At 41.0% G+C, this 20178-nt stretch overlaps 1 protein-coding gene across 7 annotated transcripts in view; it reads left to right on the top strand.

The window, feature by feature from the left end:
- LOC124869076 (VPS10 domain-containing receptor SorCS1) overlaps positions 1-20178 on the top strand; it is a 261180-nt gene that overhangs the window by 96701 nt on the left and 144301 nt on the right. For all 7 annotated transcript variants that reach the window (XR_007038474.1, XR_007038475.1, XR_007038476.1 and 4 more), the window contains exon 2: positions 9498-9565. Coding sequence is in view for 3 of the 7 variants with exons in the window: in XM_047366801.1 (XP_047222757.1) it covers positions 9498-9565 (68 nt within the window). In the remaining 4 variants the exon portion in view is untranslated. The remainder of the gene's footprint in view (positions 1-9497; positions 9566-20178) is intronic.

Below are 20178 nucleotides of genomic sequence, written 5' to 3'. Positions count from 1 at the left end.
AGCATGAGCATATCTAGTTTTAATTGAAAGAAAGTCACATCTGAAGGTCTACAAACATGTCAGAAACTTTGGGCAAACAATGTTAAAATGTGAAAGTGGGAAAAATAGGACATAAAAATAATCTCAACAGTATTTATGTAAAAAGTGCCAATAAGTGTTTTATAGAGAACTATAAAACAGTGGTAAGTCTGCAGAGCAGATATGCTGTATTTACATGCAGTAATAAAAAAGAATATATGCTGAACATGAGGAGTGCAAGAAGAGTCATATGAATTAATGCTTCGCATCTGCATGTAAACAATTTATGCATCCTTGTCTACATGTTTCCACATCAGTTTCCTCTGTGCAGATAATTCACAGCACACTGCAGCTAAATTAAGTGGAGGGCTTAGACATAAAAAAGTGGTGTAATTGTCATGTACGACGTGCACTTTTAATGCTTATTACCAGCACACATCTTATTAATGACTTCCTTAAGCCTTTCAAGTCTTCAAATGCATTATACAACTCTAATTGCAACAACGGTCACACAGAGAATGTACATCCAGCCTAGCGTGGAGGAAAATGTGAACAGTTCAAAGTGGGTTAACGAGCAGTTAGGAACAGCATGGCTGCAAATCAAGGAACATGCTTGCAATGAAACCTGTGACGACATTATCATAAAAAAGCTAACACAAAAAGCAGCAAACAAAATGACAGGTCTCTGTGGATCAAAGAGGCAACTCATGAAACTGAAGCTGCAGGTAGGTGCAAAACCCGCGGAGTTATTCAGTATTCCATAAGCATTCCTGCAAACCTCACAGGGCCCAAAATAATCTGCTCCAATGCATCTGAAAATGGAGGAATGTACGTCCTTACTCATCAGCAAAAAACAAAGAGGAAGGAAATAAATTGACAGCATGGTGTAAGTTTTCAGCTACATCTCTGTTCAGTAATTACAACTGAAAGACATCAGGCTAAATAAGGCTGCAGAAGACAGATGATTTACTAATAAGCAGCTCCAATTCCGGTGACTGGTATGCAAAGTAAGCTCACGGGGATGTGCACCTGACAGGCCTTGATCAATTTTGTTTCCAATGAAGACGCATTATTTTTAGATATGTGACAAGGAGTCAAAAACTCTGCTTCCCAGGCATGTTTCACTTTCATATTAGCAATAGGCACAAGTGGTGCATTTTCCTCAGGAAGATATGACAGGCTAATCCACAGAGAGGAGTGTTTCTGCCTCAGTGATCCCCCCTGTGAGCATGACAGTTCCAGCTATCTCCAAACGTCAGCAGGTAAAACTTGTTTACATCATTATATATGAGTATGTTGCCCTGTTTGTTCTTACAGAATTCATTTTCCACATTAAAAATAAAGTGTGAAACAGATTCATTATATGCTGTTGTGTGTGCTTGCTGCTGGGATAGTGCAGTTCGCAGGGCTCCTATAGTAATGAAACAGTGCAAAAAGGATCTTTTCCCTGGAGAAATCTGGTCTCACATGATTACAAAAATGAGATGTGAGGAAAACAAATAGTTCATGATGCCCTGCAGAACATGAATCCAACACATTTTCCCATTTGGGAGAGTCAGAGGGTCTGCTAATGCGGTGCGTTTCATATTTGTTTGACTTCTCTCGCCTCAGGAAATGGTAATTGTTGCTTGTATATGCATGTTGGAGAATTTTGATCCATGGTGATATTTTCTTTCCTCCATCCAAGGACAATTACCAAAGAGTACAGCAGATAACAGTGTTTGCTGGCAGCAAAGGCAAACTTTAGATTAAAGGCAGAATAATAGGATACTTTAAATACGTGGAGCTTTGCACAGACACAGTTGTGACTGATCCGCACCTCGAGCTCAGGCTTTCCTTTGCATGACTAATATATCTGTGCTTTTTCTTTATACGTTCGGAAGCCTTCTTGAACATCCTCCAGAGACACGTTTTCTCTTTGAACTGTGCTCTTTATCCATCAGGACCATGTCCACTGCAGAAGCTGCTAGGCTGATCACAACTCTGGGTTCTCAGCAAAGAATAAATCAGCTTTTGATGGAGCGGTCATGCTCTGAAACAGGCAGAAATGAAAGGCAATGGCAGCGTAAATAAATTGAGAGCAGCTGCTGTTTTGGTGTTTTAAATTTTCCCTCAGTCCTCTGCAGCAGGTGAGCTCTACCAACACTGATAATGCAGCTTGGTTTCATTAATAGATTGAAAATGGGTGCAAAACAGAAATCCCTGTAAATCACTGTGCTCTAGCTGATGGACATAAATGGTGCATTTTGAAAGTAATGTACTTCTATTTAGGGGTGCTTCTTTTGTGCCTGCTCTGTGCTTGTGTGCTTTTCAGGAGAGGCAGGAGAGGAGGCAGGATTTCACAGAGAAAGAAAAAATGTGTGGATAAGAAGGCATCTTTAGTGTTACAGTTACAGTATAGGACCATTTTAATATATTTCTGTCTGGGGTTTGGATGTTCTCCCAGTAGATGCAAGGTTTTTCTCAGGGTACTAAGGTTTAGTTTGACTCTAATTTATCTCACGATGCTATCATGTAACATACAAGACATTTGTTTTTGGCTGGTAATAGGATAAATTATTTTAAATTGCTACATCTGATTCATTAGTGTGTTTATCACTGCATGTATTTAGCTCAATCCAGTTTACGAATCCAGTGCCGAACATATACAAATAGTGCACCCAGAAAGCTGGAAAGGGGATTGTACTGTTTCTTGGATTTCCTCCTCAGTGTTTTATAAGACAAAAATATCCGCACCACTCTACATGCTACAGAAATCTAAGTCATATCCTTTATTTTATTAACCGCATAACATAATTACCTAAGTCATATTTTTATCACATAGGCAATTGAGGAAAACGAATAGGAGCTACATTACTGGTCTCCATAATAAAACAAACTTCTTTTGGATTTTATACAGACATTCTGAATGCAACCAATGAACTTTAGATACTAGAAGACTCCAAACAAACCTGGGAAATGAAAAGAGGAACATGATCATTTTGTTTTAAGAATTTATTTTATTGAATGAAGATAATTAATAGGTTACTTTTCTGCAGTTATGTTAATGAGCATGATTCAAGTGTTGCAAGTTTGAGTTCAGGGGAAAACAAATTGGACAAATGACAAATTTATGCGCTGTGTCCCAATCAAATATTTAGCTATTTTTGTAATTAGACTGACCATTAAATAATAATAATGACACAAGTTCAGACTGACAATTTGATGAGCCACTGGGTCCTATTTTGGGCTGTTTAGTTCTGGGGTTAGGACTGTTCTAGCTGATCTGGTCAGAGATCTTTCAGTTGTTTGGATTATTCTTTGTGCCGTTTTCAGGACAACTGTACGATGAAAAGATGGACGATCAAAAGGTTTGCCTGGAGTTCTGTGAACCCTGAATCTGTCAGCCGTTTTCAGGTTAGAACCTCAGAAAACACACTCATTGAAATGGACTAATTAAAACCAATGGCAACTCTGTTTGCAGCTCTAGGACAGCGGGTCAGGGGTCGGGGGCAGAAGACTGTACCTGAACAACATGTGACCGGTCCACTGGATGACTGAAAAATGAACAAACATGATGTCATAAAATGCTTGTTACTCTGAGATAAATTACTTTAAAAGTTATTGTAGTTTTCACAAAAAAAAAAATCCAAATGATGTCTGTTAACTTAAATAAATCATACTGTGTGCTCATTAGTTTAACCACGAGAGCCAGTTTAATAAAACACCGACTCCGGCAGCTTTAAAACCTTCATGGTGTACGTACAGAAAATGATCCGATCATCTCAGAGACTCGACAGTGACTCAAACATGAAGGAGGTGAAGCACATTTATTCCCACTGAACAACTTGGCTGTCCGTTTTACTTTATTCTGATTGTTCAGAAAGTTCTGGGAAGCAGCTGCAGCTTTTTATGAAGTAACAAGGTAAATAAAATTTGGTTCATTTGTTACCTGGATCCGATGAGGCGGGACTGACTGGTGATTTGAAAGCTGCCATACACATTTAGATCTACTTGATATAATGGAAGGAAGACTTGCAGCACTTTTCACACTAACCATATGGAGCAAACAGTCCGCATGTTCTGGTGCCACTTCCTGTTCTGTTCCGTGCAGCTGCTGTAGAGAAACATCCAGCTTTCTACAAGGACCTTTGCAATTATTTTCAAACCTATGACCAGAGGGTTGGCATGACGGTATTTCAAACTTGTTCTGATTATAAACTGTTGCAGCAGCGTTTCCATTGGGTCTTTAACATACAAAATTAGTTTTAGTATTTTCCAATTCTGCACAAACATAAAAAATTCAATAGATCTTAAAAAACAGATGCCTTTCTATGCCTTTTCATAGAAGTGGATTTCTTTGATAAAAAGCTCAAGCAACTGGTTCCTTATTTATTACAAATACAGTCTGTTGGGGAACTATTTATAGCCACTGAACATTTTCCACATTTTGTCAAAACCACAAACTTTAATGTATTTTATAGGGTTAGACAAAGTTATGAATTGAAAGATAAATGATGGCTGGCTCTTTATGCTTTTACAAATAAAAAGCTGAAAAGTGTGACATGCATCAGTAATTTGCTCGCCTGAATCAATACTTTCTAGAATCCCTTTTCACAGCAGCTCCAGCTGCAAGTCATTGGGGGTTTGACTCTACCAGCTGTGCACATCTAGGGACTGAACATTTGGCCCTTTCTTGTTTGTTAAACAGCTAAACATCAGCCAGTTTGGATGGGGAGTGTGTGAACATCAGATTCTCTATTGGATGTAAGTGTAGACTTTGACTAGGCCATTCTATCACATAAACATGCTTTGATCTTCTTTGATTAGTGCTCTCCTTTCCCAGCCAGTCAGTTTAGGTGGATGCCCATGTCTTGGTAGGTCTGCAGTTAGTCCATCTGCCCTCGATGTTCAGAGGACTAAACAGAGCTCTGTGAGATGGTCAAAGTTTGCACTACCTTTTTAGAACAGAACCCCGCTTTAAACTGAACCAGAACTTCCTCCTGTCCTGTCTGCTGTGTTCTTTGGTCTTTATGATGCTGTTAGATATCTAATGTTCTTTAGCAAACCACTGAGGTTTTCAGAGAACAGCTGTATTTATGGTGATATTAAAACACACACAGATGGACTCTTTTTACTAATTATGTGACTTCCAAAAGCAACCGTTGCAGTATATTTTATTAAGGATTATCAGAGTAAAGGGGATTGTATAAATGCATGCCACCTTTAGGTTACATTTACCCCCTTCCGTATGGGGAAGGTAAAAGATTGGTGTCACTGAAGGCATGTAGATGGCAACTCTTTCTGTAACTTTAACCAACAATTCATTGGAGGAAAACTCTAGATTTTTGTAAAATGTGTTGGAAGTCTGAGCTTTGTCCCATCTCTCCCTGATGCCTTCATGCTTTGCTGCACAGTCATTCAGAACAGAGTTAATTTCTGCACAGCTGTGTCTCTGTGTGGTATTTACAGTAGAAGAAGCCCGCAAGCCTAATTGGCACGGCCAGTGAAGGAACATATGCACTTTCCAGTGGGAGCCCATCTGACGGGGCCACTTGCTGATGACTGCCTACATGCTCTCCATATGTGGCAGACAGAAGGTTCAGTACAGACACTGCCCTTGAAGTAATTGCGCCAAGTCTCTGAGACGTTAGCTCGGCCTTTTGGAGGACTTTACTCAGAGTCTGGAGCCAGAGTGCTGTCTGTCCACCCATGTGCTGCCATGACGGACAAACTCAGAGCTGGAAAACCTTAAACGGCTAGTCACCTTTACCTACACCCAGACAGTCTAACGACTGGCTCAGAGTTGTTAAAGCCATAATTGCACCATTACCCTCACCTTCAACCTGCTTCCTTCACAAACACACGTTGACTCGTAGATGTGTGATGTGTGAAGGAAATAATGAGCAGAGGAGGAGAAAAAGAGAAGAGAGAAGCTGTATGCTGGGAATTTAGCTTCCAGGTGGGACACTAAATGGACCCGGTTGGTCATTAGCATGCAGGAGTCTGGCTTGGATATTTAAGGTTATATGTTTCTCTCCCGGCTTCTTCCTGATCCATTCCTCATCAATGCAGGTTAACTGTCTATATCCGGGCGTGTAATTTTCAAAACACTTCCACGACTCTGAAATGCTGCCGGCTTCGAGCAGACTGACTGCATAGAACCGCAAGTGTTTCAGGGGCTGCAGATGTTGCCGCATATTTAATAAGCATGATCACAGGAGCCCTGACCTCGGCATGTAATTCCACAACCCAAGGTGCATCTGTTCAGCTTGCTCACTGCAGCGTCATGCTGGTGCAACAGTTTCACAAAGTCACACAAGTCATGGAGTGACTGAGCTGCGGCCTTGGTAACAGGTAGGGCCGGTACCACAGGCAAGAAATTCATGGATACTGGCATGGCTCAGAGGCAACCAGTGTGGACACAGGTTTCCAGCTCCTTCTACGCTTAGCTCCACGAAACATTCAGAGATAAGGATATACAAGCTTATAAGAACTGATGCACTGTGTGGTGGTTGCAGACTCAGCCACACAAGTGACCACTGCACCATATTACCCATAACACCTGCAGGGCATCGGATAACTCTTACCGGCAGAGTATCCCTTTGGATTTCTTGAGTCTTATCAGAGTAAAACCTGACTCCCGAGTTTTCCCACAATATTTCCCAGCATCTCCAGCCTCTTATGAGCTTCAAACACCTCCAGTCACAAAATAAATACACTGCGAGTTTCCGCACTGCTTTACTTTTACGCTACGAGCCAAATAAGATGTTTCTGCCTCTGCTTCTTTCCCTGAAGACTTTGGCTGACCCACTTTCACTCATCCCACTCACCTTCAGGGCATCAACTGAATCCGGAATATTTTCCATGCAGTGTTTAAAATCAATGGAATATGATTTAATAATGACTGTGAAACAATTAGGATAATTTCAAACAACCTCAATGTGCAGCAGTTTGCATGAAGAACAGCTTGTTGCAGCTGTAGAACATGGTTCTGGGAGTGCACCTGTGTACTAACATTTCTCATCAACAAATAAAGAATGGTTGTAGAACTGCAGCAACATGATTAAAATAGTCTTTAGATATATATTGGATCATTGTTTTACAGCTTTACAATTTAGCATAGCTGACAATCAGTAATTACATTTTGCAAAACTATTAATAAATATTGATCCAGGCTTCTCAGACTGCATCTTTAAAGGTCCAACTCTTAAGTTCTAAATAAGGTCTAGGTTCAAAGGTCTAGAATCACTACTGTCGGGCAAATGCCATTTATTACATTTACTGGTAAGTACCAGAAATAACACTTTATGTCTCTAACTGGTTATTTGGGACTGAGCTACGCTGACTGTTATGAGCGCTATAGTTTAATAATAACATTTCATTGGAACGTGATCAATCTGATTACCTTTAATGCCTCAACACATGGAGTGCCTTTCTGTACAGACAACAATAAAGAAAATGAAAGTTCAACAGCAGACAACACACACACACACACACACACTCACACACACACACACACACACACACACAGACACACACACACATATATATATATATATATATATATATATATATATATAAATATATATATATATATATATATGTATATATATATATATATATATATATACAGGGGTTGGACAATGAAACTGAAACACCTGGTTTTAGACCACAATAATTTATTAGTATGGTGTAGGGCCTCCTTTTGCGGCCAATACAGCGTCAATTCGTCTTGAGAATGACATATACAAGTCCTGCATAGTGGTCAGAGGGATTTTAAGCCATTCTTCTTGCAGGATAGTGGCCAGGTCACTACGTGATACTGGTGGAGGAAAACGTTTCCTGACTCGTTCCTCCAAAACACCCCAAAGTGGCTTAATAATATTTAGATCTGGTGACTGTGCAGGCCATGGGAGATGTTCAACTTCACTTTCATGTTCATCAAACCAATCTTTCACCAGTCTTGCTGTGTATATTGGTGCATTGTCATCCTGATACACGGCACCGCCTTCAGGATACAATGTTTGAACCATTGGATGCACATGGTCATCAAGAATGGTTCGGTAGTCCTTGGCAGTGACGCGCCCATCTGGCACAAGTATTGGGCCAAGGGAATGCCATGATATGGCAGCCCAAACCATCACCTATCCACCCCCATGCTTCACTCTGGACATGCAACAGTCTGGGTGGTACGCTTCTTTGGGGCTTCTCCACACCGTAACTCTCCTGGATGTGGGGAAAACAGTAAAGGTGGACTCATCAGAGAACAATACATGTTTCACATTGTCCACAGCCCAAGATTTGCGCTCCTTGCACCATTGAAACCGATATTTATTGAGCAAAACTGTGCTCTTACCCTGCTAATTGAACCTTCACACTCTGCTCTTACTGGTGCAATGTGCAATCAATGAAGACTGGCTACCAGGCTGGTCCAATTTAACCATGAAACCTCGCACACTAAAATGTATATACATGTTATACAGGTTTCTTCAAAGAGACGTTGTAGATGCTGATGGATGTGGGCAAGGATCTAACGTAGGACTTCGACTGTTCTCACTTCATATAATCGACCTCCTGCCTGTTTGTGCTGATGTATCTGTTCAAATGTATGTTGATGACACCGTAGTTTATGTTCATTGTAGTAATATCTCCCAGGTGGCTGAGAAGCTCATTAACTCTATGGTTTATATCACAGCTTGGTTGAAACACTCTTATCTGCAGTTAAATACTAAGACAGTGGCAATGATTTGTACTAAATCCAAAAGTAACTCCGGTGTCAAACCAGACGTTTTTGCCTCAGGAGTAAGGCTACAGATACAAATGTTAATTTAGATATTTGACTCAGAATTTGCTGAGTCTGCACACATGTGTGTGATATGGTATTGGTTACTTCAATCAAGGAGTCAATCCCACAGACATCAGACCCAAAGCAGTAGACTGATGAACAGCTCCAGCTCCCAGACTGTCAGGAAGCTGAAACCTCTTCCTTCTTCCTCCTCTTTCAGGCAGACACTTCCATGCTCCTGTAGAAGTAAACGGATTGTTTGATCCTCAGGCTGATTTAAACTGAGTGAACAATCATGTAAATATGTTATTACAGAAAACAAATCACTTTAAAGAATGGTCCATATTAGAAAACATTTCTATTTTATCACTTCCAGCATAAAGCAAAGGAGATAAAAACATTTAAAGATTTACAGAAGATAAATCTTATGGATAAGATCAGAATACTTCATTCAGATTTTTGACAGTTTTGAGAAAAACAAAGCATTGGAGGGCATCAAAATGCTGTGCTCAGAGGTTCTGACGGATGAATAATGAACCGTATAAAACAGGAGACAAGTGTGAAATCTGACTCTGCTAATCTGATTAGGATTATGTTTTCCCTCCTTGCAAAGTTGCTTCTTTCTCTGTTTTATCGTTCTTACAAATGAACGTCATTATGTGTTGAAATAATAGATTAGTGCCCTAATTGTTTTGCTTCTGTTGTTTTACAGGTCATTCTGATGCTAACCAAACTCTTTGACTTCAACCTCAACAGTGTGACTGAGAGTTCATTATGGAGGTAAGAGTCTGACACTTCATGAGATCATGACATTTCCAGAAAAGCCTTAAGGGCTTCTGAGTTTGACACAATAAATTGGTCCGAGGAGACCATTAGACGTGGTCCACATGTTTCTCCTGTCTTTAATCCTGTGATTTAAAACCGCTCCAGGCTCTACTTGTATCAACAAAGATCCAGATTCCCACCCAATAAGAATCATTTAAACATTGAAACTGAGGAAAAACGTGAAACCAAAGAAAGAGCTCTACACCATGAACCTCATGAACCTTGCTTAGATTTAGGTCTGAACTTTGACTAGGCCATACATACTAGCGCTTTTATCTAAATAATCCATTGTATCTCTGGCTGTGTGCTTAAGGTGGTTGTCCTTGCTGTAGGCTGAACATCCACCCTAGTCTCCAGTCTTCTGCTGCCTTTATCAGGTTTTATTTCAGGATTGTCCTGGATTTAGCTCCAAATATCTTCTCATCAACTCTGACCAGCTTCCCTGTTTCTGTTGAAGAAAAGTATCCCCACAGGATGATACTGCCACCACCTCATTTAATCTGAGTACAGTGCCCTCTTCAACATGTCTGTTCTGTCTTCTACATGGCTTGAAGTTAACTTGAAATTGGACGTCTGTTGACTTGAATAGGGCTCTGTGAGATGTTCAAACATCTCTACAACTTTCTCCCTGACATGTTTACTGGGTTCCTTGGTCTTCAAGTTGCTGTTTGTTCTCTAATGTTTTCTAACAAACCTCTGACGTCAGAAACAGAAGCTTTAAAGCTGAGTTTAAAACACACAGATGGGTCTTCATTTACTCATTAGATGACTTCTGAAAGCATTGGGTTTTATTCAGGGGTGAAAGAGAAAAAGGACTGAATGAACATGATTAACACACTTGTGATTTTTATTTATAAAAAAAGCAAAACGGTGTTATTTCGGCAAGGTATTTGCATAACATTCTGAAAACCATGTGTCATTTTCTTCGGCTTAACATTTATGGACTGCAGTGTAGGTCAATCAAAAGAAATTAAAAAGTAAAATGTGCTGCAGGGAATGTACTGTATATCTAATGTAATGTCAATGTTGCCAGGAAAGGTTTGAAGTTTCAAAAAACAAAAAATTCAAGATTTTACATCCAATTCACACGAAAATGTAACATTTATATTAATTCAGGAATAAAAATATTATGCTAATTCTCACTAGGATTAATTGCTCTCTTATTATTTATTTTTATGGTAACTGTAATTTAATGCCAGAAAATGTCAAAAAATCAGTCTTCCAGCTTTTAAAATGAATGATAAATATAAATAATATTTTTGTAAAAAGGTAATTAGGATTACTAAAAATATATTTAGACTTAAAGCTACTTGAACGTGTTTTACTGAGTTAAAATATTAAAACTTTATTTTTTTTTTCCTGCCAGCTCTCTATCATAGCTGTCAATCCAAATTATGGAAAATTGGGACATACTAAAACTTTACTTTATTTCACCATTGGCTAAATAATATCATTTTAAGTCCCTTTGGGATTAATTAAGTGTTTTTGAATTTGAATAAAAAGGTTCTTTAGTGAAGTGCTTTTATGGAGTATCACATAACCTTCTTCACAGCGTATGTTATTGTCTTGAGTAAAAATGAGTTTATTGAGGAAACTATTTGAAGGATTTCTCTTCTGTCCTCTGTCTGCAAGGCTGCCTGAGGCGTAGCTCCCACACAGAGCTGCAGTGAACGTACCATTACAGGAGTGCACTTAACTCAGAGTATCCAGTGATGCTGTTGCTCACATGATGCTTCCACATTATCCCTTTAGTGGTGCCTTACTACGCTGTTATAAATCTAATAACTTGAGAAAACAGAGCACTTCGTAATGGACGGATGATTAACGGTGTGTGTGGAGAAGCCTGACAGTCTGACAGAAAGAGAGATGACATTTTTGAGTGAGAGAAGGGTTTAATGAGTGGCCAGGACATTAGTAGAAAATTTACAGCTGGGCGGATGGACAAGGGTTTCCAGCACACCTCAGGGAGAGATTTCAGCCTGAAGTAGGCATAGCCGCATGAGGTAACAGCTTAAATTTTTTCTGCCTATAAAATGATGTGATGGGCATGTACATGAATCTGTCAGGCTGTCCCTTATTACTTTATACAAAGCTTCAAAGACAGTGTTTTTTTTACAAGTAACGACACACATTAAGTCAAAAATGTTCTAAAATTAATCTTCCAGTTGGTCATTTTTCTGTTTGTCTCCAGTTTTACAGATTTTGAATTGTTACTGAAAAATGAAGACCTTAAATTGTCCATGTCCTCATAGCCGAGCACCACTGGGTTCTAAGTAGTATTAGATCAGTAAGCATGTAATTTGGTTTAATTTCCTTAAAAACATTATTCCATGTGTACAAAAGTGACAAAAAGCAACCTGGAAGGCTACAAATAGAACATAAACACAACAGAAGGGCCCAAGTGAAAGAATGCAATAAAGGCAACTTTATATATGAAAAGTGCAATGCAATAAAAAGCAAACAGTAATAATAACTTGCCTGAAAAATACACATATAATAAACCTCCCCTTCTTCACCATTCTGCACAGCAAGTCCATCCTCTGAGGAAACATCAAATCTAAGCCAAGTTCCTGCTCTACGATCGGGATCAGCCTTCTAGACAGGAGTTTAACACCATGTAAGAATGATTATCATTGATGAATTAATATTTATCGGGAATTATAATTTAAAATCATAATTTGAAGTAAAAACAATAATTTCTTAACCAAAAAAATCATTACTTACCAATCGAACTCAGAGATGTCCTCTGGTGTTGTAATTATGGCTCAAAGCCCTTGATAATTACAGTTAGTAAATTCTTAGTAATAATTGATAACTATTACTAGATGTCACTATTTAATCAACAGCTTCACCGAAGGTGGGGGAACTTTGACCTTATTTTGACAGACAAATCACTCTTGCTCAAAATAAACACAAACGCTTTCTCTTTATCTACGTGAATATTTATTAAATAAACAGCCCTGATATACCTCGCTATTCTGATTCAATAATCTTCACCTAATCAAGCATGCAAAAATTCTACACAAAAGCGGTAAAATAACTAACTAAACAAGATACAACAACATTGAGTGTCAGTAGTTATGGCAAAACAAGAGAAAATAAAGTACTGAGCAAAGGTTTTGGAGCGGTCTCCACCAGGCTGCAGTCATAAAACCCCCAATGTTGGAGCTCAGTGAAACACAAATGGTCATAAAACCTTTATTCAGCAACCAGTGGAAAAACACGAAGAGTGAAGACAAAGGAATAGTGAGTGTTCCACCATGAGGTTCTAGCAGTCCAACTTTAAGTCCACCTGAGTCTGCGCTCAGGTGTTCAAACACAGTGAGACACGCACAGGTTCAAAGTGCAGCGGCTTTCGGAGTCCAACAGCAATCAAAGTTTCAATAAGACATCGCATGCACATACAACTTAGAACACATTGGACTATAAGTCTTTCTAGGTGAAACGACTAAAGGAGCTACATCCATTAACATTTACTTTTCCTTCCCATAGAAAGTACTCCTGGATCAGTGCTTCTTTGTTCTTTTTGTGTCTCTGCTCTGTTCTCTCAAACCTCCAGTCGGTCGTGGCAGATGGCTGCTCACACTGAGCCTGGTTCTGGTTCTGCTGGAGGTTTCTTCCTGTTAAAAGGGAGTTTTTCCTCTCCACTGTCGCTACATGCATGCTCAGTATGAGGGATTGCTGCAAAGTCAACACCAGTGACTGTCCACTGTCTCTACATGCTCATCCAGGAGGAGTGAATGCTGCAAGTCACTGACTGGATGCAATCTGCTGGGTTTCCTTAGATAGAAAAACTTTTTATCCAATTTCAATAAAAAGCTAACTCCGACTGCACTGTTCAATGGTTAGGATTAATTGGAATGTATGAACCTGACTGTTGTGAAGTGCCTTGAGACAACATGTGTTGTGAATTGGCGCTATATAAATAAAACTGAATTGAATTGAATTGAACTATAAGTGGCGATTCTAAATCACTCTAAAATCCTACTCTATCCTGCCCAAGCTATTTCTAATAGAAATAAAAATAAAATGGGATTACTAGGTGTCATCTTCTTGGGAGCAGATGGAGACGGGGGAGTTTGTTACGCGTCTGTAACAACTCTAAGACGGCCGGCCTTCCTCCTTTGGCAAAAGGGGAGAAATATGACGGACCATCAGCAGTCGACTGGAACAGAAACAAAGAGGAAAATTTCATCTCCTTGGAAAACCTCCGTGGGTTTTGCTGGGGTTACGTGTTAACTCCACGTCTTCGATTGGTAAAGTAAATCTTGCAAGTCTTCCTATCCCTGCAGGCTTAACTCGTTGAGTTTCTCATGAGTTTTGGCCAGTGGGGAGAATGAATGAAAACCCACGTGTGAGTTTCTTCTCCAGAAGGATGCGTGCCTCCTTTGCGTGGTAACCGGTCTCGGTTTCCAGCGGGAAAAAGCAAAGCCTCATATTCCTTATATAGCCCACTGTGACATCAGAGCTGCGACGCCCCTTCCTATCAGCTGCAATTCCTGCTGGGAGTTGTGGTAGCAGACCATATAGGGGTATATATATATATATATATATATAAATTCAAGATGGCGCCGACGATGGCAGCCTCGGAGCTTCGCTCTCTCTTTGTTTTTGTATTTTGTGTGTTTTTATGTTTTTCGAGCCACAATCCTGTGGTCTCATTCAGTAGAGAGGAACTTCTCAACACCAGAGAGTGCACTCTTGGGTTTTTTTCACCATCTTTCATTGATCTGAGGTTCACTGAGCTCCTGGCAAGCGGAGCTGCGGCTCTATATGGGATTCTGCACCGAAAACGGCGGAGGGGAAAGCGTGCTGGCGCGCTGGTTAAGCTCCGCAAAAGAGGACTATGAACACCACTGCCTTCAATCCACCTGGCAAATGTCCGCTCTCTCAACAACAAGATGGGCGAGCTGCTTCTTCTCACCGGTAAAAACACGGACCTCCACGGATCAGCGGTTCTCTGCTTCACCGAGACATGGCTGAGTGAAAACATCCCGGACCGCGCACTGCTGTTGCCGGACTTTCAGATGCTCAGAGTGGATCGCAGCGCGGAGCTATCGGGGAAGAAGAGAGGTGGCAGAATCTGCTTTTATATAAATGAAAGTTGGTGCAGAGACGTAAAACATGTAGCCCGGATCTGGAGTCATTTTCCATAATCTGTAAACCGTTTTATTCACCGAGAGAGTTTTCCTCGTTTATAATAATCGGCTCATATTTTCCACCGCATGGCTGCACTTCTGCTGCTGAAAAACATCTCGCTAAGCTGATTAACAACGTGGAGAAAAAATACACAGACTCTTTCATCATAATACTGGTAGATTTTAACAGAGCAAACCTCTCAAATGAACTCCCCAAATACAGACAGCATATTAAGTGTCCCACCAGAGACAAAAACACACTGGACCATTGTTACACAGCTTTAAAGGACTCATATCATGCTGGTACCAGGGCTGCTCTGGGTTTTTCAGATCATTCTCTTATCCACCTCATCCCAACCTACAGACAGAGACTAAGAGCTTCCAAACCTACGGTTCACACTGTTAAGAAGTGGACTGAGGAATCATAGCAGATGCTACAGGCCTGCTTTGAATGCACAGACTGGACTGTTTTTGAAACTTCAACCACTGACTTAAACCAACTAACTGATGTGGTGACATCATACATCAGTTTCTGTGAGGACATGTGTGTGCAGACCAAGACCTTCTGCACCTTTGGGAACAATAAGCCATGGTTTACTCCACACCTCAGGAATCTGCGCAAAGAAAAGGAAGAAGCTCACAGCAGTGGAGATTGGGCGCGGTACATGCAGGCCAGGAACAGACTAACAAAAGAGGTCAAAGCAGCTAAGAAAAGCTACAGTGAGAAGCCTAAGAACAGCCTTTCTACTGGTGACGCTTCAGCTGTATGGACTGGTCTGAGAAACCTGACTGCCTATAGGAGCCCCTCCACCCATCCTGAACAGAGTTGTCTCCTGGCCAACCGTCTGAATGGCTTCTACTGCAGACATGACAAGAAGCCATTCACACCTCAAATCATCTCCACATCCCATTCAGGAACAAATTCCTCCCATAAAGCAACCAACCCCCCACCATCAGATCCTCTGCCTGCACTAAAGATCTCCGAGGAAGAGGTAAACAGGCTCTTTCAGCGCATGAAAACAAAGAAAGCTGGAAGACCTGATAACGTCTCCCCATCATGTCTGAAAGCCTGCGCACATCAACTTGCTCCGATCTTCACAAGGATCTTCAACAAGTCACTGGAGAAATGTGAGGTCCCCTCCTGCCTCAAACGATCTACCATCATTCCGGTTCCCAAGAAACCCACCATCCTAGGATTAAATGACTACAGGCCTGTAGCCCTGACGTCTGTGGTCATGAAGTCCTTTGAGCGGCTGGTGTTGAAGCACCTGAAAGACATCACAGGCCCCCTGCTGGACCTCCTGCAATTTGCTTACCAAGCAAACAGGTCGGCAGATGATGCTGTTAACTTAGGTCTACACTTCATCCTGCAACACGTCGACCACCCAGGGACGTACGCCAGGATCCTCTTTGTAGTCTTCAGCTCGGCCTTCAACACTATCATACCAGACATCCTCCACCAGAAGATCACACAGCTCAACGTCCCAGCCTCCACCTGTCAGTGGATCAACAGCTTCCTGACAGACCGACAGCAGCAGGTGAGACTGGGGAGCATCTTCTCCCGATCCAGATCAATAAGTACTGGTGCCCCCCAGGGGTGTGTTCTATCCCCACTCCTCTTCTCCTTGTACACAAATGACTGCACCTCATCGGACTCGTCCGTGAAACTCCTTAAGTTTGCAGACGACACCACTGTCATTGGACTGATCCAGGACGGTGATGAGTCTGCATACAGATAGCAGGTGGATTGGCTGGTACACTGGTGCGGTCAGAACTACCTTGAACTGAACCCACTCAAGACTGTGGAAATGGTGGTGGACTTTCGGAGAACACCACCCCCATACACCCCCGTCACCATCCTCAACAACACTGCATCGGCTGTGGACCACTTCAGGTTCTTAGGAACCACCATCTCTGAGGACCTGAGATGGTCTTCACACATAGACACTGTTCGAAAGAAGGCCCAGCAGAGACTGTACTTCCTGAGGCAATTCAAGAAGTTCAACCTTCCACAGGAGCTGCTGGTCATCTTCTACACTGCCATCATTCAATCTGTCCTGTCTTCATCCATCTCAGTGTGGTTTGGCTCATCCACAGAACAGGACAGGTTCAGACTGCAACGAATAATCAGGACTGCAGAGAGAATAATCAGAGCTGACCTTCCCTCCATCCAGGACTTATACAGGTCTAGGGTCAAGAAAAGAGCTGCCAAAATCTCTGCAGACCCCACACACCCTGCACATAAACTGTTTAGAGTTTTACCTTCAGGCTGCCGCTACAGAGCAGCCTGAAGGTACCACAGAGACTGTATTGGCTTCTCACTTCAAGAGAAAACCAGCTGCCACAGAGACAGTTTCTTCCCCCAGGCTGTTTCTCTCTAGAACATTCAATAGAGAACCAAACAACAGCATACAGATGTTGCAAATGCACCTTTTCTATTAGATATGTGTATATTGTACATTGTAAATTGTAAATGTGTATATTCTGTAACGTTTACTTAGAGACTGCAAGTTAGCTTCACAGGGCCTCTTAGTGCCAACTAATCATTGTTTAAACCCCACAGCCTACCTGAGTGTTGTTGCTGATCATCTCCATCCCTTTAGGACCTTGGTGTCCCCGTCTTCTGATGGCTACTTCCAGCAGAATGATGCACATCACAAAACTCAAATCATATCAAGTGGTTTCTTGATCATTTCAACAAGTTCTCTGTATTCCAAGGGTCTCTACAGTCACCAGATCTCAGTCCAACAGAACATCATTAGGATGTGGTGAAACAGGAGATTAAGATCATGGATGTGCACCAACTGAGTGATGCTGTCAGGTCAATATGGATCATAATTTCTGAAGAACGTTTCTGACTCTTTGTTAAGTTTATGCCTCCAAGAAAAAGGGCATTTCTGAAGGCAACTTGGTACTAGCAAGATGTACCTGATAAGGTGTCTGGGAAGTTTATTCTAAAAATATTTTGTTTTGTTTTTCTGGGTCCCCTCAGAGCTGTGGTGCCAGAACTGTTTATTTCCAACATAAACTTAAAATAAAAACGTTATTTATTTATTTAAAATTAAAGGAAAATAAGCTTCCATTTAGCTAAAATATACTAAAAATGGCCAATATTTTAATAAATTAAACAAAGTTAGATTTTTGTAAAAAATAAAATCTGCAAATTCTTGTAGATCTAAAAGATAAAAAGGGTCTCACATCTTGGATGTTTGCGGTCAAATTTACTATGAAAATAAAATGAATACAAAAAACACAGTTACTAAAAAAAACACGTGTTCTATCTAATATTTTCCACATTTTTACCATTCTTAAACTGCTGTCATGAGCCCCACAAAATCATTCAGAGGGCTTTAAATGGCACGTGGTCCTCAGGTTGAACACCCCTGCCTTGGAGCCTTACCTGAATACACTAAAGGGGCTGACTACCCAACCCTGCATTAACATTATCCCTTACATGGGAACCTTCTCTGCATTTTTCACTGGCTTTGGATATCAGCCAAATCCTGCGATGTTGAAAATATTGGCCGTCTTCTCCTATTGCGAGCGAATGCTGTCCAGTCCTACCCAAGGCCTACGTCTGCGCATTCTAATTAGGGTTTGGGATGCTTTTTCATACAGTCTCCAACTGCAGAGCTCTGCTCATTTTAAAAACACTCTCATGGTTGGTGTGCAGCTTCAAGAGCCGAAGGTGAGCCAACGATTGTGACGGGCAGCAGGATGATGGAAAGGCATTGCGGATGTGGAGAGGAGGAGGGAAGAGTATGATTTAGCCAGCTACTGAAGAGATATACTGATTGAGAGTGCCAGGTTGTATAAATTCATCTTGGACGACTCATCGCAGCTGCCGCTCGTCTGGAGTGGCGCTGCTGGCGTTTTCTGCACGCTGACTATTCTGAGATACACGCAGCTCTCTCTTCCCCCAAACCGTGATTAACCAGATTCCCGATGGAGGCTGGAAATGCTGTAGCTGCCTATCAATGTATAGCAGCTATAACTGAGACTTTCTAATAAGCCTTTTAATATGCGGCTTCAGACAGAATTTTAATCTGTTTCAGGATGAGTAAAAAAGGGGGTTTTGGTTGTGAAAGTTATAATGCCTCAGATGTCCTAATATATCCGGAATCCATTTTCCCCACTGAGCCGTATCAGTGTAAAAGTGCTGATAACATTCCCGTGTCCTTGGACCGACTCATTCTGTCTTTGTGGAGCTCAACACGTGGACTGCCTGAAGCCTTTGTCCACCTACAGCTGGTGTGGAGTGAACATCCACACGTGTGGACAGAGCTGTGTTTCACGCCCACGTTCCATCTGAGCGCAGCTTTCCACGGCCCAGTCGTGGTACAGGTGAGCTCTACTCAGTTAGTGCTGTGTGCCTGCAAAGATTTCTGCTGTTTTTATTTTTTGTCACATTTACATGTTTCATTACTAACCACATCTTGATATCAGATGAAGCTAATCTGAGTAAATACAATATGTAGTTTATATGTGACTTATTCATGAATTGTTTGTGATAGCTGGAAATTAGTGTTTTCCATCTCTGTGGAGGAGTGTTGGCCCACTCTTCTGTGCAGAAGTATCAGTGGGCTGTTTGAGGCCATCCCAACAATCTCAATCAGATTTATGTGTGGACTCTGTTTTGAATTGCAGTCATTGGGGTTTTGCCATAGAAGTTAATTCCTTTTAGTGAGTTTCTTAGTTAATTATTGTGTTCTGTTCTTGGTGTATTGTGATTTATTATATTAGATCAGTTACTCTTTTATCCCTTGGGTTGTTGTTCTTGTATGTGTTGTGGAATTTTCTTATCAAAGTGGAGAGAAGTTGACTCATACAAGAGAAAATCCGGACTTTGTCTTTATAAGTTTTATTCAAAGGCATTCAGCATTTGAAGACCCTGACACTGAGGTTAGTCAGTGAAACAGAGCCCCGAACAACATTTACACACAGTATTTATACCAGAACATGACAGTGTTATCTCAACTTCAAAGAGTCTGTGTTTTACAACCCCAGACCCTTCTCGAGTTCAGAGGTGACAAAGTTATCTGGGAACCCATCTGTGGGTTTTAACCATTAAACTTCTGATAATGGCTTTTACAGCTTACTCCCTAACACAGATGTTCACAGAAGTGAGGTAACCCAAAGGAACACTTAATAAAATAATTTCCATCACACTCCCTTCTTCTGATTACAAGATAATCACAACTAAAGGAAAATTCTTCAAAACCAACACCCCTCTCAGCTAACAGATAACCCAAAGCCATTCTATTTTGCAAACTCATAGTTCTTATAGCCTGCTGCTCCATAGTTAGAACAGTGAAACCTTCCTCAGATAAAGCAGTAAGATTAAAAGTTAACACAAAGGGATCTGGAGCCAAATATCCTGAAATAGTATAAGGATCAGTTCTGATAGGACATGACTCAAATTTATGTCTG

Source organism: Girardinichthys multiradiatus, chromosome 5, assembly GCF_021462225.1.
Source record: "Girardinichthys multiradiatus isolate DD_20200921_A chromosome 5, DD_fGirMul_XY1, whole genome shotgun sequence".
NCBI classification, from domain to species: Eukaryota; Metazoa; Chordata; class Actinopteri; order Cyprinodontiformes; family Goodeidae; genus Girardinichthys; species Girardinichthys multiradiatus.
The sequence above is the reverse complement of the archived record's forward strand: the minus strand, read 5'-3'. Positions and strand labels throughout refer to the sequence as shown.